This window comes from Brachyistius frenatus, unplaced genomic scaffold, assembly GCF_029030835.1.
Source record: "Brachyistius frenatus isolate BFR_SWC_R1_liver_20210118 unplaced genomic scaffold, ASM2903083v1 Contig_56, whole genome shotgun sequence".
Classification (NCBI taxonomy): domain Eukaryota; kingdom Metazoa; phylum Chordata; class Actinopteri; family Embiotocidae; genus Brachyistius; species Brachyistius frenatus.
In genome coordinates, this window is record NW_027210655.1 from 1,312,713 (window position 1) to 1,337,894 (window position 25,182).

General features: G+C 43.2%; 1 protein-coding gene, 2 long non-coding RNA genes and 1 other non-coding gene across 6 annotated transcripts in view; all 4 read right to left on the reverse strand.

The window, feature by feature from the left end:
* Window positions 1-9,293: 9,293 nt before the first annotated feature.
* LOC138624852 (uncharacterized) lies at window positions 9,294-9,916 on the reverse strand. Its single transcript, XR_011311188.1, has 2 exons — window positions 9,806-9,916; window positions 9,294-9,576 (listed from the first exon to the last, which is right to left on the reverse strand). It is a non-coding gene; the product is annotated as an uncharacterized lncRNA (long non-coding RNA).
* A 969-nt stretch (window positions 9,917-10,885) lies between these two features.
* On the reverse strand, window positions 10,886-13,332 carry LOC138624899 (uncharacterized). The gene is made up of 4 exons (XR_011311191.1): window positions 13,062-13,332; window positions 12,251-12,328; window positions 11,877-12,167; window positions 10,886-10,911 (listed from the first exon to the last, which is right to left on the reverse strand). It is a non-coding gene; the product is annotated as an uncharacterized lncRNA (long non-coding RNA).
* Window positions 12,889-13,002, reverse strand: LOC138624901 (small nucleolar RNA SNORD67). The gene has a single exon (XR_011311192.1). It is a non-coding gene; the product is annotated as a small nucleolar RNA SNORD67 (small nucleolar RNA).
* Window positions 13,333-16,765: 3,433 nt separating the features above from the next.
* The window catches only part of lrp4 (low density lipoprotein receptor-related protein 4), a 110,544-nt gene continuing 102,127 nt past the window's right edge, over window positions 16,766-25,182 (reverse strand). Inside the window, exons 29-39 of one of the 3 annotated variants that reach the window (XM_069705420.1) lie at window positions 24,062-24,280; window positions 23,766-23,900; window positions 22,937-23,045; window positions 22,422-22,614; window positions 21,716-21,829; window positions 21,387-21,498; window positions 20,882-20,943; window positions 19,946-20,033; window positions 19,443-19,584; window positions 19,160-19,221; window positions 17,456-17,543 (exon numbers count right to left, since the gene is read on the reverse strand). In XM_069705420.1, coding sequence (XP_069561521.1) covers window positions 19,180-19,221; window positions 19,443-19,584; window positions 19,946-20,033; window positions 20,882-20,943; window positions 21,387-21,498; window positions 21,716-21,829; window positions 22,422-22,614; window positions 22,937-23,045; window positions 23,766-23,900; window positions 24,062-24,280 — 1,216 coding nt within the window. In that variant the 3' untranslated portion in view covers window positions 17,456-17,543; window positions 19,160-19,179. Of the gene's footprint in view, window positions 17,544-19,159; window positions 19,222-19,442; window positions 19,585-19,945; window positions 20,034-20,881; window positions 20,944-21,386; window positions 21,499-21,715; window positions 21,830-22,421; window positions 22,615-22,936; window positions 23,046-23,765; window positions 23,901-24,061; window positions 24,281-25,182 lie in introns of all 3 variants that reach the window. The other 2 variants (XM_069705419.1, XM_069705418.1) reach the window with 2 other exon arrangements.

Genomic DNA, 25,182 nt, shown 5'->3' on the forward strand with positions numbered 1-25,182 from the left:
GAAAAGCTCTTTTTTTTTTTTTTGTACTTGCAAGCGGAGGAAAAAAATAAATAATAAAATTTGATATTTGCGGCGACGAATAAGTGGATCGTAAGCACACTGCGGGCCTCCGTTAAAAGGTTCAGCGTGTAGGATTGAGGTGCAGAAATGAAATGAAATATTCATAATTATGTTTTAACCAGTGTGTAAACTGTGTTTTCATGACCTTTTTTTTTTTTTTTTTTTTTAATGAGTCCTTCATATCTACATAAGTAGCAGGTCCTCTTCCACAGAGTGCGCCGTGTTGCACCGCCATGTTTCTACAGTGGCCCGGAAAATAGTTGCAAAGCAATGGTCAACATAAATGAAGGAGTTTGTTAGTGTCCTGTTTGAACAACATTGGATTTTCTTGTAAAGTTAACTGACGCAACCTGGTTGTTTTTTTTGAAGCGTAGTAGTGTACTTCAAAAAGACTTCGAAGCCGACCTCCAAGATTAAGGCGCAGCGGCGTCCGAGCGCCGTACGCCGCTTTCTGAATGAAAGTCGCCCGAGGGGAATCTGGTGCGGGGCGCCTCGCAATGAAATATGGACGATCATCGTGAGCTTTCGGGAGTAAAACATACCGCTCCGTCTCGCTCGCGTCGCGGCTCCTCCCGGCGGGGTGACGACCTTAAACGTACGTTTAAAAGCTCCAAAAGAATGAATGCGAAGAAGAAGAAGAAGAACAACAACAACAACAACACCGGATGGTTCTGAAGCAATGTGCTGCTAGACGTTGTCATTTCTAAACATCCACGGAAAGAGCAGAAACGGCGTGAAAGAACTGGAGGGTGCTTAAATTACACAAGGTGTCGCACGCCTTTTTTTGTTATTCTGTGGAGCTACAAAAGCTGCTTGGTTGCAACGTTTTTATTTATTCGCGGTGTTATTTGAAAGAATATACCATCAAAATCAAAGCCGTGTGTCTGTTCCATTTCATTTGGGGGAAGAGAACAGTTTATGCCAACTACTTGTCCGTTTCACATTGTTTTTCTTGTGTACACGGAAGAGTACCTCAAATTTGGGTTACCGACAGTTTGCCGGCCGATAACAGGCGAGCGACCACACGCAGCCCAGCAATCATCTCACTGAGACACTCGCTATCAGGCTTAACAACCTGCTTCAACCCCCCCCCCCACTATAAGTGTACTTATAGCAACCGCAGATTGTACATAAAAGTGGACGCAGCTTCCGGGTCTGAAATATGAGGTCGATGCGGAAGCGCCTTGAGCTGCAATACCGCCGGGTGCCAGTAGAGGTCGGCTCCAAAAAAAGACTTCATAAACTCCCATTCAACTAGTCGAAACTGCTCCGGACCAACCGGCCGAAAGCAGAATTCGAGGCCTCACAGCAGCTGTTCACAAACCAACGGGTGACGTCGAAGCACCTGCTAGAAGAGCTCTGATTTCCCAGGTCCTCTCTACTACTACTTTGTCTTCATCCTGCCAGTTGAGGTCGTGACTCGGGAGCTCCTCGTCGGCAAGCATCACCGTCCTTACGCCCGCAAGAATCCTCCGAGATGTAGGTTAAGCAGGGAAAAAGACGGGCTTCGCCGAAGAGATTTCGCACTAAAGGGGGCATTTTGAGTAGCTGCAAGTTTTTCTACGCGTGCAACTTGCTGCATATTAATGTGAGAAGTTCAGACTTTGTTATAATAATGGAAAAAAAAAAGAAAAAAGAAAGAAAAAAATTCAATCTGCCTGTTGAAAGTTTGGACAAGTGGGACTCGCTTTGAAAGAGTAAAAACGCCGACACTGCGGAAAGAATAATTGTGTTGAAATCTGCCCTCCCCCCCCGACACTCGTTGAAGGTTGATTTTGGTTCAAAAACACTATTCTGCTCCGACAGCCAACATGTAACTTGCTCCATCACCTGTCTGCCTTCCCTAATGCAGAGGATGAAGAGCAGTCATGATGTATTCACCGGCTCCACACGAATATGAAAATCTGAGGAGGGGAGCGAGGGGGGGGTAAGGATTTAAAAAAAAAAAAAAAAAAAAAAAAAAATTCTTTGACAGATCTCGCCATAAAAATGCAACTAGCATGACATGATTTCAGAGCGGAGAGGTATCGCAATATGTTTCTGAAAGCCTTCTCGGTGATGTCGGGACGTGCTCTCATTGCTTCGATTTGCCCAAAGACACGAGCTTTATGAGAATAAACGGCGTGCCTTTGAACCGGAGTCGCGGCGGAACGCAGTCTATTCAACACCGGCCTATTTTAGTTGCATTTTCCGGAGGTGATGTAAACAAACGCTCTTATTCACCCGCGTGCTCCCTCGTGCATTTATTTATTTTATTTTTTTTAAGAACACCTACGCTGGCACGAAGCTGTGCTGCGAATGTGCTGCTTATTAAATATGCAGAACTTCAGCCGAAGGCATTAGGCTGCTCCTAATTCTTATAAACGGTTTCCAGTTTCAAACCACTTTCCGCTTCACCTCACGACGCCTCATATTTCAGATAAACAGTACAAAAAAAAAAGAAAAGCATCTGCTCTGTGGTCTGGCCCCGCGCCTCTCATTTCTGTATTTTAATTACAAACTACCATCTCAAGTGAGACAGACGTATGTACAATTAAGACTCGCGTGTAAAGTCACAGAGTTTCGCAGCCTAAAAAAAAAAAAGAAAAGAAGAAAGGCTCCAATTAAATTCTGGCGCCTGCGTTCCCTTTTATTTGTGCCATTATTCCTGAGCAAACACAAGTAGGTGCACTGGCATTTCAGTCTGTTCCCGTCTGTATTTATTTATTCCCCCCCCCCCGGAGATATTTACATGTATATCGAGAAATGTTTGCAGGGAATGCACTCCTCCGGCAGCCTCCCGGGCATCTGCAAAAACCGCACAGGTATTAGATCTGATACGAAGCCGAACTCGGGAGGAGACGTGTGGAGAGACTCTTTCGGTGACAATGAAAAGTTTTGAAATGGCACCTTATCTAAAGCTACGGCGTTCGGGGCGGCGGCAGTCGGCTGCAAATTGAATTCTGAACATAATCTCAACGAGGATTCAATAAGTAAGATTCAAGGAAATACCAGAGAGCGGGCATGGTCACCGCTGACCGCCTTTGTCAGAATAATCTGTACTTTTGCGGAACCGATGAAATGCGCGGGACGTGACCCTGATGTTAATATCCGCATAATAAAAATACAGAAATACTTTTAATATCGAAAGCGGTGTCATGAATTTCAACCGATCACGTTTTAAATTACAATTGACCCTGGTTTGACTCTATTTATTGCACGGTACTACGTACAGATTGCTGGAAAAATACTAATTCTATTTATTCAAAATTAATTTCATGTGCAAAAGATTGCGCGAAAAGCAAAGTAATCTGCACGGTACATCGTGATGAAGCAAATAAATCTATTTCGCTCTTATAAATAAGCTTTTTTTTTTTTTTTCCTTCTTTCAAATTTTTTTGCTGCACATATTAATTTTGCGCCTACAAGCAGGTGAAGGGAAACCCACTGACGCTTCCAAACCTCAAATAAACATTAAACTCTCCTTGTCGTTCAAGAAGAGCAACCGTGTTAGAAAGGAAAAGTCAAAAAAAAGGTCGCAGTCAGATTCAAGATCAGTGTTCGGTGAATTAAGCAGCCGGATAAGAAAAGCAAAGAAAAGTTTGCATCCCCTAGATAAAAATGAGGCCCGTTGCATAAACAAATATCCACGTTGCTATGGAGATACTGCCAAATTTCAGGAAGCAGGTTATGTCCCTTCGCCGGCGGTAGAACCGGCGCAGACTCCAGTAAGTTAGCCCGGAGCAAAATCTTCAAAGAATTGGCGAGTTGTTGTTTTGACATTTTTGGAATTGTTTTGAGTTTTACAGGATGTCTTACGTAGATTTTTGTGACCGTTTCGTCATCGGCGGGCCAGCAGTTCATACCGCTTTTTAATCGCTGCAAAAGCTCACGGAGAGGAAAAACTACTGCAGAAAACAGCGGCTCCCCCTAGTGGACAACTCTGAACTACAAAACCCCCGGGCGCCAGAAAAATAAATAAAAATAATAAATCATTGCATTGCATTGAAATTAGAAGTTGAGTTCTGAAGAAGATTTCGGGACAATTTCAGTGAAACGTTTCACATTTGGATGGATTTCGTGTCATTCGCCACAATTGCAAAACAGATTTGTGAAGATGCTGGCGTCTTCAACGTAACAATAGCTGATACAGTTCGTCTTCACCGTGGGGTGCAACATCATCTCCGTCATATCAAGTTTACAAAACCGGCGCCGGTTCTCACGAAGCGGGATTTGCGGGTTGGCTTCTTAGCATCAGGGTTAACCCCTGGCTTTTCACAGGCAGCTGTTGCCACGGTAACTACCACTGTAAATCTAACCCGCAAGCTGGATGTTCAGTTGCAGCATATTAAACATTCCTGCACCAGTCGCCTGCTATTCGATTATCGGTTGGTTCATGCAAAAAAAATAAATAAATAAATAGGTGGCGTTCGGGTGGTTAATCTCTTTAGCTTTCTCCTTCTTTATTGAATTCGGTGGAGCCGTGCGATTTACCGGGGGAAATGAAACTTACAGCTAAAAAGAGGTGGTTGCGGTTACTAAATAACCACACGGTCCGGAGCAACAACATGGACGGGGTTCGAAAACAAAACAGGACTCTTTAGTTTTGAACCTCCTTATCCCGCACGGCAGTCTGCCACCAAGCCACCAAGCCACTCCTCCCGCCGACTCGTACAGTGACAAAATGTCGTTTACCGCCTGTTTTGCGGGACCTTGATCGCACAGTCCGGCATCACATAACATTTACATGCGCGCATGATTCACTTTTTTTTTTTGTGTAACTGTCACTCCTCGACAGGCCAAATCGTGGCTATTCCACGTTTTTTTTTTTTTTTTTTTTGTCTAAGCGTGTCTATTTCACGCTTTCTGCCGCGACGCTGTTTTTTTTTTTTCAAGTTGCTTCCCTCATCTGTCATTTTTTTTTTTCAGGAACCAGATCGAATCAACATGACCTGATTAGCAGAGAAGCGACTCCGGGCTGCAGACGTCAAACCCTTTGATCGCCAGCTCTGCATCTGCACGGCATCCAGTGCCGTATACGTCCGGAGCGCCGCGAAGAGGGGTCCCCCCCACCCCACCCCACCCCACCACCACCATCATTTGTGAGGCGGTGTTGTGATTCACTCTTCAAGTACGGAGAATGTGCGTAAAAAAAAACCCCGTCGAGATTCGAATTCAGTCAACGACGGAGGATTAAAGGAAACACCCGAAGACGGCGATTCTGTTTATTGATCTCCCTATTGCGATAAACGTACAAAAAAAAAAAGTTTGATACATTTAAATTACATTTGTTATTTCGTTTGATGTCAAACGTCAGGATGGAGTTGTTCGAATTTGCTGCAGCATATTTACAAATGGAAGATCCGGCGAGCGTTACGTGAAACGATCCGTGAATGCAGTCGGTGGAAAAATGTGAGACTTTCAATCGTTGGTTATTTCGTGGCCCGTAGATAAAAGCAACTTAAACTCGCGTGAGTCGACTCGGTTCGTCCAGAGAACCCACGTCGGCACGGGGAAGAACCTGCCGACTCCACAGTTGCACCACTTCGGGGCTCTGATTGGTTACCGCGTTGCATTCATGAACACAAACTCCCAGTTAACTTAAGCTTTATGAATGAACGAGCTGGTTGAACAACACGCGTCGGACAAAGCGGAGCGTCTAAACAAAGCATTTATTCAAGTTAGTTCCTCTAATTTGAGGTTTCATATTTAGTTGCTTTGTACTTTTGTTATACTTCACTCTGCTTTAGCTGGATTTGACCTGAGATGTCCACCACCTTCCTTCCTTCCTTTTTTTTTTTTTTTAAATCACCTGACCCGTGTGAAATGAGTAAAAAGCTTCAGACGCAAAGTCTCCTTCACACAAAGAAACTAAATGATCTTCTTCACTATTAGTTCACGATCAATCAACTAGAAGAAAAAAATGAATCATTTCGATAACTGACGGATCATAATTTTGGTCACGTTTCAAGCTCGGCTGCTGAACATTCTTCTCTGGTTCACTGTTCACTTAAAAGGTTTTTGAATGAGACGTCTCCGTTACCACTAAGGCAGGACTTTCACCAGCGCTGTGCGGCAACTCAGAATTTCAGCCATTGTGAAACCTGACATGGAGTCATAACAGATTTGAAAACAAAATAATGAGTTCATTGTTCCCTGGAAAGGGAAAAAAAAAAAACAGCCACGCTGACGAGCAAATGAGCACGGCCGTCACAACTGAAGAAGTAGAAGAAGCAAGAAGAAGAAGAAGAGAGGAGCGGTACTCTCCAGCCGCCAGAGGGGGAACGGTACTTAAAGAGACAGTGAACGCACCACAGATCACATCACAGTACAGCAGACGGAAAACATCTCTGAACAAAACACAGCTGACACAACCTCCTTCCTCCGAACAACACACACACACACACACACACACACACACACTGTACAGCCTGTGTATAGGCTGTACAGTGTGTGTGTGTGTGTGTGTGGTTGCTATAGCAGTCAGGCTACAGTCTGCAGTCATTTTCATACTGACAGGCAAAAAAAAAGTTGCCTAGCAGGAGGCCATTGTTCTGCTCAGATGGAAGGACGGACGGACAGGCAGGCAGACAAGACAGACAGACAGGCAGGCAGGCAGGCGTTGACGGGTTGAGTGAAAAAAATGACAACCGGATTGACGTTAAATGGGAATCGAGCGGCAGAAAAGACTCCCATGGTGCTTTGGAGTTCTCTCTAAAGTTAACGACAGCACGCACGTCACAAAAATTAAAAAAATAAATAAATAAAAGTCTGCAACGCCGAGGCAGCACGATGAAAAAGAAATCCGGTGTCAGTTCACAATTAATGAGATTAATAATTGATTTGTCTCTTGTTCTACATCAAATGCAGTGGAGCTGCTCTCGCCGGAATACAAAAAACAATCTTTACAGAAAGCGATAGAAGCTATAAACGGGATATTTCTAATCAATCTCTCCCTGCAGCTGAAAAGATCAAAAACAGAAAGAATTAAACGGTTTATACCACAGACTTTTACCTTTTTTTAAAACATTTTTTTTATTATCTTTGTTCCTATATTTTGGGGGAGAAAACATGAACTGAGCTCAACAACCGTCACAGATATTAATACGCCCATTATGTAAAAAAAAAAAAAATCTGAGCTTGATCCTTAGTACACGCTATATTCAGTGAAGGTCGTTATCACTGCCGACACAGGAGCCAACCAGAGGAGAGGGGGGGGAAAGGAAAAGGAAAGCAGGAAGTGCAGGATAGGAGAACGAAACACCGAATTACGCTTTTGATGTTTAACCTATTGTTGCAGATGGAGCGGGACGTTATCTGTACGACGGCGACCGTGTGCAGAGGACAGAAATCGATATTCAAAAACTCAAAATAGGAACGTTGGGAGCGTTTTTATTTTTTGAGGGCGACATTCAAATTGAATAAAAGTTTGCATTTGTTCTGCACGTTTACATCCAAATGATCTTTAAGAGCATATTTGAGTGTATTTTTTTTTTTTAAATCAAACTTACCTGCATAAACCCATTTTCTTTACCATCCAGGATCTTATCTCCCCCCGGGGTACCAAAAGTATATTTCTGAAAAACGTCGCTGCAGGAGTGTTTGAAGAGTTTTCGAGCGCTGATAAATCCAGCGAAACGTGCCGCCTGATTTTTTTTTTTTTTTTAAATACATGAGCATATACTGTACTCTTTGAGGAGTGTTTTCTGTCCACAGGCTGCGGGAACACTGATGTTCAACTGCCACCTGGTGGTTAAAAGATGAACTGCGCAGCAGATGCAGGCCGTCCCCCCCCCCTCGAGGAGCAGGACGTCGTTAGAAAGTCCACAGCTGCTCATTTCACCGCCGCCGCCGGAGGACGACAGGAGAATAACGGCCCGAATCTCGGGGAGCTCTTCGGAGTCTGTCCGAGAGCCTGCTGCCTTCGTTTTCTTATTTGTCTGAAGATCTTTCCCAGAATTAAGTACACAAATGTAGAAGTTGCTTTCTGCTTTTATTATGCAGATGTAGAACAAAATTGAAAACAAAACAAAATAATTAGTAACTCTTGAATATCCTAATTGGAAAAAAATGCATACACATACATCTTGTAGATGATCTTTTTGCATTCATGAATGAAAAGATGTTCCAATCTACAACAAAAACAGAAGTGGCTTGAACTTTGAAATTCATTTTCCAATTTTTTTTTATTTAGTGAAATGACAACACGCGCGCACACACTGGTTTCAACCGTTCACATTTGACAGATCTGTTTAAAAAGGTACCATGTTGTATAAATTCAGATGGCTTTTTGCCGTAACAAAGCAGGCGCACGTGCCATTTATTTATTTTACAGGTGTCGAAAGTGTATAAGCGCCGAGTCAATGCGAAAATGCACACAACCTGTATTCTGCTAAATGTGCCATTTGGACGCTCAAGTTTCTGCGACGTGACTCCGAATCGGAGGTCGTCACAAGGTCAAACACGTTTTTGGAACTTTGAAACCACAAAAATATTTTCTTATGGATATCCCGACTGGAGGAAAAACACCTGAAAAGTGTAAAATACTGGTGCCAATAATTTTAAAAGTCAATTTTTTTTAATTTTTTTTTTACCCCAGCTACCATCTACAATTAGTTTCTTGATGAAAATACTTTGTGTAAAGGAGGTTTGCTTTTTCACAAAGTGCACCATTGAGGACAGTTAAAAAAAAAAAAAAAGAAGAAGGATATTGCCGTTTTCATTATTACTCGGGTACACGCATATCATAATATGGATTTCACGTCGTACCGCTTTGGCCAATAAAAACTCATTCATCATCGAGCCCGAGCCCCCAACTGGCTGACAAAACCGAGGTGAACATGCAGATTTTTTTTTTTAAAGATGAGCAGCGGCCTCTGATGATGCAACGCAATCAGTAAAACGGCAATCCCCCTCCGGAGGGATCCACACACACACTGGTCACCTCTGCAAAACAAGCCTCTACGAAAGCCGTTTGTGGGATGCGCCCGACGGCTCTGACGCCGAGGATTAATCAGCGGTCAGATGCTCCGAGGAGGACCGTTAGAAATAATATATATGATAGATTTGAGCACATTTATTTATCGTCTTGGACCTCCATGCTGTCCTGATCTCCCCCTCACGAGGCAGATAGCCGCCCTCCTCTGAGCCTGGTTCTGTCGGAGGTTTCTGCTTGTTCAGGGTTTTTCCCTTCCCGGTCTGGAGGTTTTTCCCCCCTTAAAAAAGGGACTTTTTTTTTTTTTTTTTTGTTCCCCCCCCTCCGACCTTACGTGGGAATTGTTGAGTTATTTTGTACAAGACTGTAAAGTTCTTTTGGCGTGTTAAGTGCCGTGAAATATCCTGTTTTGGCAACATCGAAATAAAACTGAATGAGTACAGGCACCATCCGAAGATAAAAATAAAATAAAAAAAAAAAATGTATGAAGAGTTGCACCCATGTTGCTCACCATCACTAAGTCCATAACACAGATGTAGAGCTTCTAGGTTCTCTTTCTTCTGGAGGTTCTTCTGACGCTCTTCTGGTCCAACACAGTCAGTCTGACCAGTAAAGGAAATTGAGGAAAAAAAAAGAAAAAGAGAAGAGATTGGTCTTTCTTCCCGGCAATATATTGACTGAAAAGATGAGAAACACTATTCGTATTTTACTCTCCACCTCCCATTCTGTGTTAAAAAGAAAATCATACCGCATCTTCCATTTTTTACCCAAGGTAAAAAAAAAGAAAGAAGAAAAGCATCATATTGATCAAAGGGGGAAATATGCTCTCACCTGTGAGGAAGCTGCACGCTGGCGTTTCACATCCCCGGGCGGACTGAGGGATGTGACCGGCATAATGGAGGCAGGATTTGGATAAGGATGACAGACAGCCGGGAGCAGGCCGCGCCTACAAAAGAGAATAAACCAACACTGAAGCCCACAACAACAAAAAACTGTGTCATGTAATTTTTGACAGTCGATATAACCTCCTGGTGGCGCCTGCTTATAATTTACCAGAATCAATACAAAACAAACTGGGAAGACCACCCGTTAAAAGAATTGAATATCGGTCGCTACATTCCGGTTCGAATATCCTCCGAGCCGTTTGCAGGACGGTTAAAACTTGACCGCGACTTTCACTTGGGTGGTATAAAAACAACGGGAAAAAAAAAAGATTCTTACTACAAGTCAAATTCCCTATTTTCTTTAACTAGAGATGCTTAATTTCCATGAGCTATAATGAAGAGGAGCAAAAGGCTGCCGTCGTGCTGAGCAGACAAGAAACGGACACGTTTCTGTTGGAAACGGGCTGCTTGTCCCTCCGCTTGATCCGATATAACTAACTAACGTTAAAGTTACACATGGAAAATATTACATTTTGATAAGTGGCAACTAGAATTTAAACATGCAAAATAAATTTCCTAATATTCCAGGAATGGACCCAATTTTTTTTTATTTAAAAAAAAAATCAAATTCCAACTCTTCCAGTCTAGAAATGAGTTTTTAAAATTCCCTACAACTTCCTGATCTGTGGGAACCCCGTTCTTACCGAACTGATTTATTCTGAACGGAGGTCTTCCTGAACATGTTTTGTAGTTTCAAAAAAAACAACCACCACCAAACCAGTTTTAGTAGGTTATATAATCAAAGGACACCTAAACGATTTCTGTAACGTCTAACATGACCTCAATGGATGTTCACGAAGCGCCGACCTGAAGTCGAGTGGCGACAGACCGCGCTGCTACGGGTTCAACTGAATCTCGCCCTTTCGCTCAACGCACCTCGCGGAGATTGCGGCTCGGGGGGGGTCGGTGGAGGCAGCACGTGCTGCACGGGGTGCCCGTCCAAATCCGGGCTTCACCTGCGACCGCTGCCGTGATTTCTGGGCATGAAGCCGCCTGCAGGGACAAAAGGAGACAGAAGGAGGACACGAGATGTAAAAGCAGAGCCAATGATTAACTTCGGGAAGTAAATCGGGACAAAAACGAACGGAAAACTGCTGTCATGGGCAGTTTTGGGTCCCCACCCCCCCAAAAAAAACACAAAAACAAGGAGTCCAACAATGAAGTGGGCCGCTGATCACAGCCGGACTAACTTTTAACTGGGTCATCAGTGACCAACAGAACAACCGTCTGCTCAGAGGCTGCTGCAGGAAATTATAAATCAAAAAGTACCAATTTATTAACACGTGCTGGACAGACTCTGCTGACTCGCTGAAAACAGCTTCACTATTGACAAGTGTGTGACTGAGCATCTGCTGAAACATAATTGGTCTGAATAACATTTTTTTTTTTTTTTTTTAAGATCATCTTCCAATGAAAGCAACCAGCTGTCACACGCAAATGAGAAATTCACACGGATCATAAACACCGAACATTCGACTGGTTCAAGCCAATTCCAACTTCTCTTATTTCAAACTTCAGCTTATTGGGGACTTCAGCGCTCTGGGACTCTGCAGGTCCGATATAAAAAGGTCGTAACTGTCACGGGTCTTGGAAAAGGGAGGAATATCGATGCATTTTTTTTTCCTCCCGTTTCAAAAGGTGACGCTGTATTCTGGGACTGAATGCTCGAGCGCACACGCTCAACCCTCTGACATTATCAAACATCTGCTTTCAGGATTTTGTAAAAAAAAACAACAACAACAACACACCAACAGTCATTTGTCTGTATAGCTGTAACACTACTTTCTTTTTTTTTTAATAAAGAAAAACTAAGGAGAGAAAATCTTCGGGGATGAAAAGATACTTGTTTACAATAAGGGGGGGGGGGAGAATAAACCCAAATTATCTTTTAAATCAGGAAGAGACAGATTTTCATTCAATTAAAAAGTAAATCTAATTTGTAAGCAGTTTGTTCTCACCAGTTCTCAAGTAGGAGTTCACGTCCCTGTGGAGAAACCTTCTGCTGGCGGGATTCGTTTTATTTTGGTCTTTTCTTTGGTGCATCACGTTCACAGCTGCTCAAACATCCTCCTTTATACCGTGAACTCTCCACATCTTCAGCCTGAGAAAGGAGGAAAGGATCCAAAGTCACGGCTGCGGGTCAGATAGTGAAGAGGAAACCACGAAGCAGTCGCCGAGGGACGTTTTTTGGTACAACGATACGGTAATTTGTCGTTTTATCAAAATTGTGCGATTTGGCGACACTCGATCTAAAACGAAGAAATTAAGGAGAGAGAAAATAACTCGTACGTTACATCCAGAAAGAGGCCTTTAGGGATTGATGGGAGCTCACCTGAAAGTCCGGCTTCAGCCAGGCGGGAGTCCTTTTTAAACTCCGCAGCATGGCGTCCCTCAACGTCCAGATCCAAGACTTATCCAAAAAAACAGGAAAAACAACAGGTGGTATTAATACAGACGAGTCGTTTTGTGGAATCATTTTGTGACGTCATTTCATTTAGTTATGTTGTCCAAATTCACTCAAAGAATAAAAAAAAGACCCATATTCTTTATAATATAAAGCATTAATTCACATCGGTCACGCCCAATGCAGGTTTCTGCATCAAAACACAGAGCTCGGCATGAAGTACTATATTCAACAACAACAACAACAACAAGAGGAGTCTGACAAGAGATGACAAAACACTCGAGAGAGAGCCTTTGAAACTCAAGTGACTTCTGGAGTCCGTCCATCATCTTTACGGGGTAAATCAGCCCGTCCCAGCCGACCTTTGGGCAAAGGTCGCCGGTCCATCACAGGACCAACGGAGACGAAGACCATTCACCCTCTGGGCAATTTGGACAATCAAACCAATTCACCTGAGATGCATGTTGTTGTTGTTGTTGTTGTTTTTTGGAGGACTTAGAAGTTTGGAACATATAAAATGATGATAATAATAATAATAATAAAAACAAAAAGGGGGGGAGGGGAGGGTGGAGTCAGATGGCCCCTGTGCACACAGTGTGTCCTCAGGTCGGATCGGATCGGGGCGTCGCCGCCACGGCAGCAAACACCCCGACTGATTAGTGCAACTCATCACTCTCACACCCGCCCGACGAGCCCCCCTACCGGGACGAAGAGGCCCGGGACGAGCTCCGGTGCTTACCTCGCGTTTCGTCTCGTCCATCTTGGCTCGACACGAGGAGGACAAACAAGCGGCCATGTTTAAACCGAACAGGGTTTTCGCTTCGCTGTTCCTCCTAAAACAAAACCAAAAACACTTTATTTCTTTTTTTTAATTTATAATTAAAAAAAAACGACTTACAAAAGCGAGGCGGTTGTTGTTGTATTGAATTTTCCGTCGTCTGTCCCGCGCGACGACTTTTCGCCTCGTTTTAAACAGGAGCGTCTGTAAAGCCGGTCGCTGATTGGCTCAAGCGCCGGGGAGGATGGTGGATTTTTATTGGACAGTTGAAAAAAAAAAAAAAAGTTCCCTGTTAAACAACCAATAACAAGTCGTATGCGTGTCACGTGACAACGTATCGTCTGTATTTTGCATGTCTGGTCGCTAAATGCTCGTTAAAGCTTATTTTTTTACATCATTAACGAATGTATTTATGTGATTTAGCGCAGGTGATACAAGATGCTTCTTTTGCACTGTGTTGTCTTCAAGCAGCTTCAAGCAGAAAAGCCCTATAAACATATCTATTTTTGAGATTTGGGGGGGCGGGGGGATGTATTAAAATGTGGGATGACTTGGTTTCATGCCTCCAAATCCCCCAAACTGTGGTTACATCTTTTGTCCAATTGTCACGTCTGCATTTCTATGCAGAAGACGACATTTGCATCTCCTTTACTGCAACGTGATGGTCGTGTCTAATGAGGGACGCATTTTGTCCAAGAGCAACAAGCGCATAGATGAGCGAGTCCAAAGTTTCATTGAAATGCAAATGCAATTTTATATTAAAAGATAGCAAAGGGATAATTCACTATATCACACAACACAGCTTGTTAGTACTGCCATGGAAATACATATACAGTCTTTTCATATTTACACATCAAGTGACAACCAAACAAAAACAAACAAACAAACAAAAAAAAATCATAAATACCTCTTTTTGTTAACTTTACAACAGCTATACGTGACCAGTATTTCATAAGATAAAAGAGAACTATTAAATAACTGGCATCTTCCCTATCATTTACAAGGCTTGGAAACACAGTGGTTAAAATAATCCAGCATAAAACAAAAACAACAAAAAAAAAATAATAATTTGTTTTTCTCCAGTGAGTAAAATTAATACAAGTCTAAAAACGGTCATGAAATCCCTTTGTACAAAAAGACTATACAACTTAATCAACGCAATATCAACAGAAATGTTTGCTTATATCCGCATGATAAAATCTGTACAGTTTTAGCGTTCCTGCAGCAGAGTTGGAGGGACTGTGAGCCAGGAGAATTGGATACTGGGTCGCTATGATGCTCTGTCGGCCTATACTGTCAACCAACCAACCAGAGACTGTAGTTATGTAGCTGCCAAGACCCTCTTTCATTGGCCTCAGTGCTTCGTCTAGCAGCAAATCAGCACGTCGCTGAGCTTGTAGCAGGTACTTCAAAATACATGGTTCTATAACGTCTAACAGATATATTTTGTAAATATAGCAATATAGTATTTTCCTCGTACCGTATTTCGACAGACGGAATGGTACTCTAAAGTTAAAGCAATGCACACAAAAAAAAATCTTTTTAAAATTCATTTTTCAGTAAGTTGTCAGTGATATATTTCTAAATTATAACCCCTCACTGTCTGATGAGATCAGACATGCACAGTGTTTCTAAGTTACCCATTTGTTATACTGTACTGTGGCAGATACTGTGTAGTGCACCTTTGCAATTACAGATTTTAGAGTTCGTGGATCAAAACAAAAGTTCTCATTTACCTCTAATCGTGTTTGGGCCAAGCGGGATACTCGTGGTTGTACGCGCCAAGTTTTTTTTTGATATATTTACCTCAGGAAGTCGACACCCCAAATAAACACTGAAATATTTGTGATAATGTTACAGAAGTTGGAAAATCAAAATCAGGCCAACGTTTGTGACGCAAAGATGAAAATATCTGACATTTCTCTTCAAAATTCTGTTGAGTTTATTTTCCTTTTTCGCTTCAACGGTAATTTTTTAAAAACTGAAATATTATTGTTTAATCTATTATTTCTCTTTAAACCTGCAGTGCAGTGCCTTTGTCTCCCCCTTCTGCCAGTAAGCGGAATTACAAAAACCCTGTTGACGCACGCTTACGTCCAAGGCTTTATCGTAGCCTACTCCGCGGCTAAGGTTGCGGCTGTAAGAAGGTGGATTCCTTTTTCTGAGCACCACAACCTTTTGTGAAATGGCACGTTTCGTAATCTGAATTTGATCCCTTCGGTCCGATAACATCCGGAAAGTGTAGAGGAGCCGCACGAATGAATTATTTTATCCCAATACAACATTTCCACCCACGTCTCACCAGACACCAGATTATAAAATTCCACATACGGTGAAAGAGATTTATCTGGTGCTGATAGGTTTGATCAATATAATGTCAATGCGATTGGAAATAGCTTGAATGTAACATGCATTCATTTATTTATTTTTTAAAAGTCCTGCACTGTAGGTTTAAAGGATACTTAAAAAAAAAAATAGATATACTTTCCCACCACCCAAGAATGAATCTCGGATGAAAAGTTGAGGAGAGGACATTAGCAAAAGAATTTGGGTGGATATAAATGTAGATAAGGGAACGCTAGTTATAAAATATTTAATAAACACATAATAGGTGTTATTCAAAGGCAACTGGACTTGCTTGGCTCAGCTGCCTTTAAATAAAACTTGGATTGATTTGAATGATCTTCACAGACATGGGAGTGTCAATTTCTTTTCGTTTTTTTTTAGAAATGAAAAAGGCTTCAAATTCCAATAGGAAGTGCTACCGCATTTATCTCTATCAATTTCTTTTTGAATTAAAACCCCATGAAAACAAACCCTGTTTGAGAGAAACCCCTCGTGAAAAATCCCAGTCGCATATATATCTAAAACCTGGCTGAATAAAACCACAACTATCTGCACGGCTGAGAAGCAGTAATGGTAAGTGAGAAAAATTGTCACATACATTTTAAAAACCCTCTGAGAAAAATAAATACAGAGTCGAAGAAGAAGAAGAAAAAAAAAAAGAAAAGAATGAAATGTTTGGCACTTAGGCTGTTACTTCATCGCGGCTTCTTCTGCTTCTGCCCGAGGATCAGCAAGATACTGAAATACAAACTTTTGCAGAGGACGAGTGGACTTCTGCATCAAACTGAGAGGACCCTGCTACAGTAATTTCTTGTTTGATTCATTTGGGGGAGGAGGAGGGGGGAGAGGGGGGCTGGAAATACAAAATATAAAATCAGAAGTAGATGACATCACTGAGGTCTCCCACCGGCGAGGGCAAGTCAGTAAAGTCAAACGAAACAAACATCCCCGAATTATAATAAAATCTCTATTGAAGTGTGAATGGAGAAAAAAAAAAAAAGAAGAAGCATGGGGACTCTTGTGAAGCCCCACCCTTTGGCACTGTCATAAATACGACTCTCCGATAACCGGATCCGGCTGCACGAACTTCGCAACACTCTCATCGTTCTCTGAAAGTCAGCAAAAACCCACTCAACAAGTTAAAAAAAAAAAAAAAAGTTAATAAATAGAGTTCATAAAGACATGAGTGGCATTAGAGAGAGCGTCGCGGGTTGCATCGTCCGAGGAGCGTGTCGTTGGAGCTTCGACCCCCCCCCCCCCCACCAAAAAAAAAAAAAAAAAAAAAAGGGAAAGTTCACGAAAAATTGTGTACACGGAGAAGCGTTCGTCGCATCGAGAGTCTGCATCCTTTAAAAAAAAAAAAAAAAAAAAAAAAGGCTCCAGGTACCGCTGGTGTCTCTCTTGCTCGCTTCCTCCCCAGAGTCCTTTTTGTTTGCTTCCTGATTCCAGCGTGCTCCTGTTTTAGTTCATCACGTTCTGCTGAGGGTGCCGTTGGGAGGACTGTACTGCATGATGTGTGCACAAGTAGGACGGAGCCCCAGTTTCAGAGACGAGGAGTTGTGTTTATGGGGGGGGGGGAGGAGAGTGGGGAGGGGGAGGGAGGAGGGGGCTTAGTCGTGTCTAACCGGGTCCACATGTACCGTTAGTTTACCTATGCGTCTTTGTGTGTTTGTTCCAGCTCTAAATGTGTGTGTTGTGTTGTTGTGTGTGTGTTGATGGTTGGAGATAAGCGGGGGGGGGGGGGGGGGGGCTCCCTCACACTTCGCTCTCGGTGGAGGGCTTGCGCATGGAGACCCAGCCGGTGTCGGGCAGGCTGTGCTGGGCGTGGCGCTGTGGGGTGATGGCCGAGGGGGTCAGGGTGGTTATGGAGGAGCACTCGGACGCCTCCTCCTGCAGGAGCTGCTCCGTCTCGCCGTCGTCCAGCGAGGCGCTGCTGGCCTGCAGGGACACGGTGTCCGTGCGCATGCAGGTGTGCAGGCCGCCCCGGGACGGCTTGATCTGTTTGAGGTCGTCCCAGTAAAGCTCCTCGTTGGACAGGAGACACACGCCCTCCACGATGCGGATCTTCTCCTTGGTGTAGCCTCCGTCCACTCCCCCCTTTGGGACAACCGGACAGGGTTAGTTTGTCAAGAGTGACACTTTATCAGCAGTTTAAAAGGGAAACATCCACCCACAAGTACAATAATTGATTGTTTTTTTTTCTCTTTTCACTCTGCTAAACTTTGCAACAAACCACTAAAAACGTGACGAATACATGCCCGTTTCTTTCCTTCTTTAACACGAACCCTTTCCGCCTTTTAAAAGCAGAATCAAACATTACCAACACACGCATAACCGCAAGCTTTAACTGTTAAAGGTGGACTCGTGGATTAATCGGCGACCGTCTTCAACAACACTCCAGAACAAAAACAGAGCTTCAAACACAACCCATGCCTCCGTCGGCTCGTTTTAGTGAAGCGTTCTTCTGCAGTTAGTTTTTCCTTATTTCAGATAAGGGTGCTACAGGTATATAATTAGCCGCAGCAACAACAAAAAAGAAAAAAAAAGTGTAATGTGGAAATAAATCTGTTGGAGCGCAGTATGCCATAAAAAAAAAAAAAAAAACACAGGGGAGGCGGTGTTATTTTTTTCAGATTAAATGGAGCTATACATGCCTGAAACTGCTGCTGAATTATTATTTTTTTTACAAGCAGCTCACAAATCAGTCCATCAGTGCAGTTTGGAAGTATTTTAAAGGACAGCTGGCGCGATGCAGCACGGCTGTCGCTCGCGGCTTCAGTTTTCTTCTCTGTGAATGAACAGTCTGGGAACTCGGCCTCTGAAGGGGCGGGCCAATCAGGGAGCAGTGTCGGCGGTTAAACGCGCGTTTGTCCCGCCCCTCCTTCACTGTGATTGGACGGCTGGTGGAAGATGACCAGCTTTATAATGTTTCATCTCTCGCTGACCGGAAAAAAAAAATAAATCGGCAAAATGTTCGGCGCAGAATAAACGCTCGTCACGCTGCTGCCGTTCATTAAAATATATATATTTTTAAAATACACTTTACTCAGGAAAAAAACACTTCGGTGGACGTAGGTAGTTGCAGCGGTGGCAGAGTGTCGGCCGGTTTCGACAGATGCTGTTTGGTTAAAATGAAAGCCGAAGTCCACGCCCGGTAGGATGGAGCGTGTGCAAACGATTCTTTATGGATGTATTCATCGAGTGAAACCGGGTTTGGTTCGGACCCGGTCAGGTGTGATGAGTTGCAATTAATAGAGAGCTGGAATTAGAATGGGCTTTTTTTTTTTTTTTTTTATATACATAAGAAATAGTGTTGAATGTAACACAAATTGGACTTTCTCAACATTTTACCAGCAGCCGGCCAAATTTAAGAAGTACTACGAGTTAAATCTGAGTTCTCTCACTGGCATTATCATTTTCAGGCTTCACTATTGATCTGAGAACGATTATAATTAAGTTTAACATCGATACGTGCAGCACCTCTATAACAAACTGCTATCCATACATTCTCCGCACGTTGAAGGTGTCAGTTTCACAAAAAGCCTCGATAGGTAGTAGAAACGCGGACATGCTGCTGATCGCAGAGCTCTGAAAACGGCACCAAACACAGATCTCATTCATTTCTAAACAGCAGGTCGCATGCGGTGAAAGAGCTGAAGAATGAAGTCAAAAAGCTGGAAAGGCCACGCGCCTCCTTCGTGCGGTGTAACTACCTCTCCACGGGGCAAGCGGGTCAAAAGATAAAGGGAGAGAGGGAGTTGTAGGGATGAGAGAGCTGCGGTGAGGAAGGGAGAGAGAGGAGGAAGAAGAAGATGAGCGCTCGGTGTCTGCGAGGCAAAACAGCGAAATCGTTTGTCTCCGTCGGTTACCCGCGGGAAAAAAAAACAAAACAAAAAACAGTCTTCGATCATCCTGAAAGTATCATGGATTCACTTTAAATCCATTCATCTATCAAACACGCATGTTGCCGTCAGTTCCTCCTCGCGTCTCCTTTACCTCTTTCTTATAACGAAGCTGGTTGTATATCGGAGGCTTCTGCGACGCCTCGATCTTCACCTCCTGCGTGGACGTGCGGTAGGAGGGGTTACTGTAGGTCAGGTTGCTCACGCCCGGGTCGTCGAATTTGGACTTTTTATGTCTGTGGATCAAGAAGCAGCAAAAAAAAAAAAAAAAAAACCAGAATAGATAGATAGACTTCATTGAAATGTTTCCATTACAGCAGCACGAGAAGATACAGCGAAAGCAATAACGAGTACAGAATAAAAACAGAGTTAGTAAAAGTATAAATACAGAAAATGTAAAAATGCACATTATATACAAATCAAATTTGATAGAATTAACAACAGTGTTAATGGTGAAGGACAGATTTGGCCCGAGGTGAGTTATTGTACAGTCAATTATTATAATAATAACATTATTATTGTGTTATTGCGTGTCAAATGCAGGTAATTATATTCCGTTTAAGCCAAGAGAGTAAGGAAATAAATAAAAAGACTTGCCTGTAAATAATCAAAGCAGCAATGAGGATGAGAATCGCCAGGATGGTCAGAACTCCACCGATCACGTAGCTGATGTGAAGTCCTTCTCCTGCAACAGACGAGACGCGAGTTAAAGACGGACGCGTCCACACAACAGATCCTGAAGTTGTTCTGAAAGTGACTTATGATGCTTAAATTTTCCGTGATGGACGAGAGGGGGAATTGTTGTCGGAAACATTCCCACATTTACCATCTGTCAGCGGTCAAAGGTCTCATGACACTGAATGAATAACGTCCTCAGCGTCCGAGTGAAAATAAGACTATAAACTCAACATTTATTCTTTCTTACCTTATCATGTTGTTCTACATTTATTATTATATTCAACATGATCATAAAAAAAATGAGCTCTTGATTGATTTAACTTGTTGTTTTGATTCAGTTTTCCCCGTTGAGGTTTTAATGTCGTTTGAACTTTCCTAAATGGAAAGCGCCAGGCTGTGTTTATTTTTTAAAAGCGCTACACGTAAAAGGTTTATAATTGCCGTAATTTAATTAGCATTTAATCAGCTTGGCTTTTTCAGGCACAGAAATATCAGAGCTTTCAAAAAAAAAAAACTGTTTCCCTATCATGATTACTTGTATGTTGATGCGAATGATATTTACATGTTAGAAACCGCTAATTACTGAAACTCCCAACGAGCGTCGCCAAATCTAAACTGGAAACGCAGTGAAACGGCTCCACCAAGAGGTGAAAACCCTCCAAAACAACTCTTCCGGCCTTTGAGCCCAACTAATATCAACACAACCGTGACCCATTTCTGTACACGGCACATGCGAGTAAAATAAATGCGTTGCTTTTCTCTCGCGGATTTGAAACTTCCTAAATGTCAAGAGTGTTCCTTTAAGACTAAAAGCCGGCGCGTGAACTGCCGAGGAGACGGTTTCTGCGTGCTGACCGTGAGGAGCCGTCACCACCGTGTTCATGCAGCCCTCTATGTTCAGGTTCTTGTCAGTGCAGCTGTAAAAAAAAAAAAAAAAAGAAAAAGAAAGAGAAAATAAATACAATACTATATATATAATATATATATATATACACACACACAAGGGACTGAACATTAGTTAAACCACCGATGTCGTTTTTTTTCCTTTTCTCTCAAGATAACTCTGTGTGGTCAACTTTTAGTGACTTTACTGCTTTTTAAATAACTCTTTGTGTTTTTCTTTTTTTCTACTTTTCCTTTAAAGGATGACGAAATATCTCCAGACTCTTCGGAGTATTTTGTTTTCGATGGATAAACTATTTCTTACAAAGTAGCAGAACATCACACAACGCGTCGCCATTTGCGTCAGATCTTCCAGCGGCGATGCCGACGCGCAACGGACAGAGGTAAGTCATAAGTGATGTTTGGTTTTGCTGCGGCGCAGCGGAAGCGACGTCAGCGGCGAGCAAACGAGACGTACTTGACCAGCGAGGGTCCTCTGTGAGGAGTGTCCGTCGGAGCTTTGGGGATCTTGTTGGGGACGGGGGTGCTGCTGGGTCCTCCGGCGGGAGCGGTGGGGATGTAACCGGAAACTGGCACAACACGAAGGTAAGACGTTACGAGCGCAGGAACAAAGTCGCAGTAGCCTGCATTTAACCACAATTAGTATATTTCCCTAACCCTGGGATACATGTTGCAAATACAAACCCACTTAAAGTTCAGGCTTTCGACTTCTTCAATAGTTGAAGATAAAAAACAAAAACAACTAAAAGTCAGCACGATCGACCGTAAAGTAGAAACTCCACTTACTGGTGGAGCAGGGTCGGCCGTCGGGTTCGTCGGGACAGGCGCACACAAAACTGTTGGTCTTGGCGAAGCAGAGGTGAGTGCAGCCGCCGTTGTTCATCCCACAGAGGTTGGTACCTTAACGAGAAGGAGGGAGCGGACGTTCACGACGGGCGCCAGACAATCTGAGCGCTTTATATAAAAAAAAATTTAAAAAAGCGTTTCCTCCTGTGGTTGGTGTGTTTTTATTAAAGAGAGAACAACGAGATTTTATTTTGACCGGCGTCAAGTGACGACACCGCGACGCTGAAGAGCGGAGGTCCTTCTTCGGGCCTTCTTGAGGACAACCGTGATGCCGTTTGACGCCGCGTTAAACGCGATTCAACCTTCTCGGCAACCAAAATCATTTTTTTTTTTTTTCCCATGTATCAGATGACATTCAACATGCTCGGTCAAAATCAATCACGGTTAGCTCATTAACATCAAAGTGACTGGAATCAGATTTCTTTTTTTCCAGGGCCTGAGAACAGGTCCCTTATCTCTGTCAGCGATTTTATTGAAAGACGTCCCCGCTGTGAATATTTTTCATACGTCCAAGTCGGCCTCCGCTGACTCGGCGCTCGACCGGCCGACGCCCTTCGCTCGTCGGTGCTTCCCACAGAAACGCTGATAAAGAGGGAGAGAGGGGTCTTCGCCGTCTCCCGTGTCGGGACGGCGTTCACCTCCTTACCTGTCTGCCGGTGAGGCGACACCACTATAATGTCCATGAGGCCCTCCACGTTGGGCAGCACGGTTTCCTTGTTGCGGCCCGTGTGCTTGTCCACCCGCTGGATGGACTTAGTCTGCCAGTCCGTCCAGTAGATCCAGCGGTCTTGCTGCGAGAGTCGGGAGAAAGGGGTTAGAGGGGAGGACACCGGCTTCAACTGGGGAAACGAGGGAGAAGAAAGAGAGGAGAGGGGGGGAAAAAAAACCACGGACAAGGAGCAGGGGGCCAGAGAGGAAGAAAAAGAGGGAGGGGGAGGGGGGCAGAGGGGAGGAAGAAAAATGAGGGTCAGAGAGTGGAAGGGAAGTAGAAGAAATGGTTAAGTCGAATGGGTTCAGTATGAAGGAGCTGGAGGAGGACGGAGAGGAAACGACGACCAGTGGGAGTCACACACGGTGAGCCGATGAGTGAGAGAGAGCAGGTGAGTGGGAGGAGGCAGCCGGGAGGAGGAAGGGGGGTCGGGCGGGGGGGGGGGGGGGTACCTGCGTGAGGGCGAACGGGTGGGACACGGGACTGACGAGGACCTGACGCAGTTTGCCGTTCAGGTCCGAGCTCTCGATCCGGTCCAGGTGGGCGTCGACCCAGAAGATCCTGCAGGGAATACAGCGCGGATATACGTGAATTCTGACCGCATCACCTCGGGTATCTACAGGGACATTTCGCAATCTCGCGATCAAAATAATTAACAATTAATAAAAAATTATTTTATTTTTTTCTGCAACTAATGTCGTCAGCTGAAGCCGTGCTGAAAGTATCGGCGGCATAAAGTACGTCTTTTTCAAACAACTCGCTTTAGCAACAAAAATATTGTTGGCAGACACACGTAGAGGTACGTTACCGCCACCTGCTGGACTAGAGCGTGGAGCAAAAAGATTGGAAGGAAAAAAAACAAAACAACAGCTGTTTTTAAAGTGTGCTGATTTCTTTCTGTATGTGATATAATTGTCTTACGGGTTTAAATGTTCTAATTAAATGCTTACTATCGAAGGAAGTGATTACATATTTATCCCTTCATCAGGTCGTGCTTATCAAAAAATTACTAATTTTCTTTCTCGACAGTTTTTTTTTTCCGAAATTCCCGCAATTTTACGTTAAAAAACTCACTTCGCAAATGACATCGCAATTTTTGAGAAAATCGGCGGCAAAATCAAAAATATTTTGGTCACATCAATCACAAAAACAAAATAAGCTGTTGTACAATCAGGGACCGTTAACTGATTAAACTTTCATAGCGTCTAATTTAATTTACGAGGCTCCCGCGTGGAAAAATAAAAGCCGTCCAGGTATCTCAGACGTGCTTCTCCCTCTGACCTTCGCGTGTCGTAGTCCAGCGTGAGCCCGTTGGGCCACCCGAGGTCGGTGTTGATCAGAACCTTTCGGTCCGAGCCGTCCAGGTGAGATCGCTCGATCTTTGCGATGTGGCCCCAGTCGGTCCAGAACAGGAACCTGCAGAGACAAGGCTGAACTGATGAGGAGACTTTCTATTGTACGACAAAAAAAAATATTAAAAAAACCTGAAAAAAAACCCTGTAAGCTTCATGAACTTTTTTCTTTTTTGAGTCTGGACCCTAAAATTTGAATTTGCGGCCGAAGCCTCGTTCTCTCACCCTTTGCTGGGGAACACCGCGATGGCTCGCGGTTCGTCCAGACTGTTGTTGACCAGGACTTTGCGGCTGGTTCCATCCAGACGGGCCACCTCGATGGTGTTGCGGCCGGTGTCAGTCCAGTACATGTTTCTGGACACCCAGTCCACAGCCAGCCCGTCTGTGGTCTTCAGGCCTTGGCTGATCACCGTCTCCATGCCGCTGCCATCCAGGTTTGCACGTCTAAAGAACAAAGAAAAATGTTAAAGGACTACTTGATTGGAAGAATGTAAAATGATCCTGATTATACAGGTAAAACTATGAACTTACCTTTTATTTATTATTTTATGGTTATGTTACTATTAAATACTATAATATTGCATAATAAATAATATATTTAGCAATTTCTGAGCAATCCATATTAATCTCAGGTTTAAATGAAAAACTTTGGTTACTTCCCACCCACTTCTGGTCTAAGCCCCGCCCACTTCCAGATCAAGCCCCGCCCCATCCGAGTACAGATAGGTACACAGATCATTTAGTTAGTTTAAAGGATGCAGATATAGGTAACAGTGTATTCGCTCGTCCCTAATACACATATAATACACATACTTATAGACACTATTTTAATCTTTTAATCTCTTTACTTTAGCCTTTAACTAACTACTCCTGAAGTTCTGCACTTTGCACGACCGGGCCTTTAAAATGCATATTGATTTATTGGATATTTTTATACACATTTTTCTCTTGTGTTTAATTTCATAAATTTTTGTATCTGTTCTTAAGCATTTTATTTTTAAATCTTCCTTTTTATGTTTGTTATGTGAAAGCCTGTAATTTTGTTGCTGTAAAGCACTTTGAGCTGCATTTCTTGTATGACGTGCTACACAAATAAAGTTTATTGTTATTGTTACCTCTTAGATGTATTTGAATCTTTTTTTATTTAAAAGGAACGGGTTTCTCAAAGTAGCACTGACGTGTTTTTAGTCTCTTTTTTTGGTTTCTCCAAAAAAATGTAAATAACAATTGACATTTCTGCCCAAACTCTAATCTGAATCTGTACTTTTGTTTAAATTATTTGGTGTATTTCTGAAAGTATTTCTGGACGATAGACACCCAAACAGCCCCAGTAATAATAATAATAA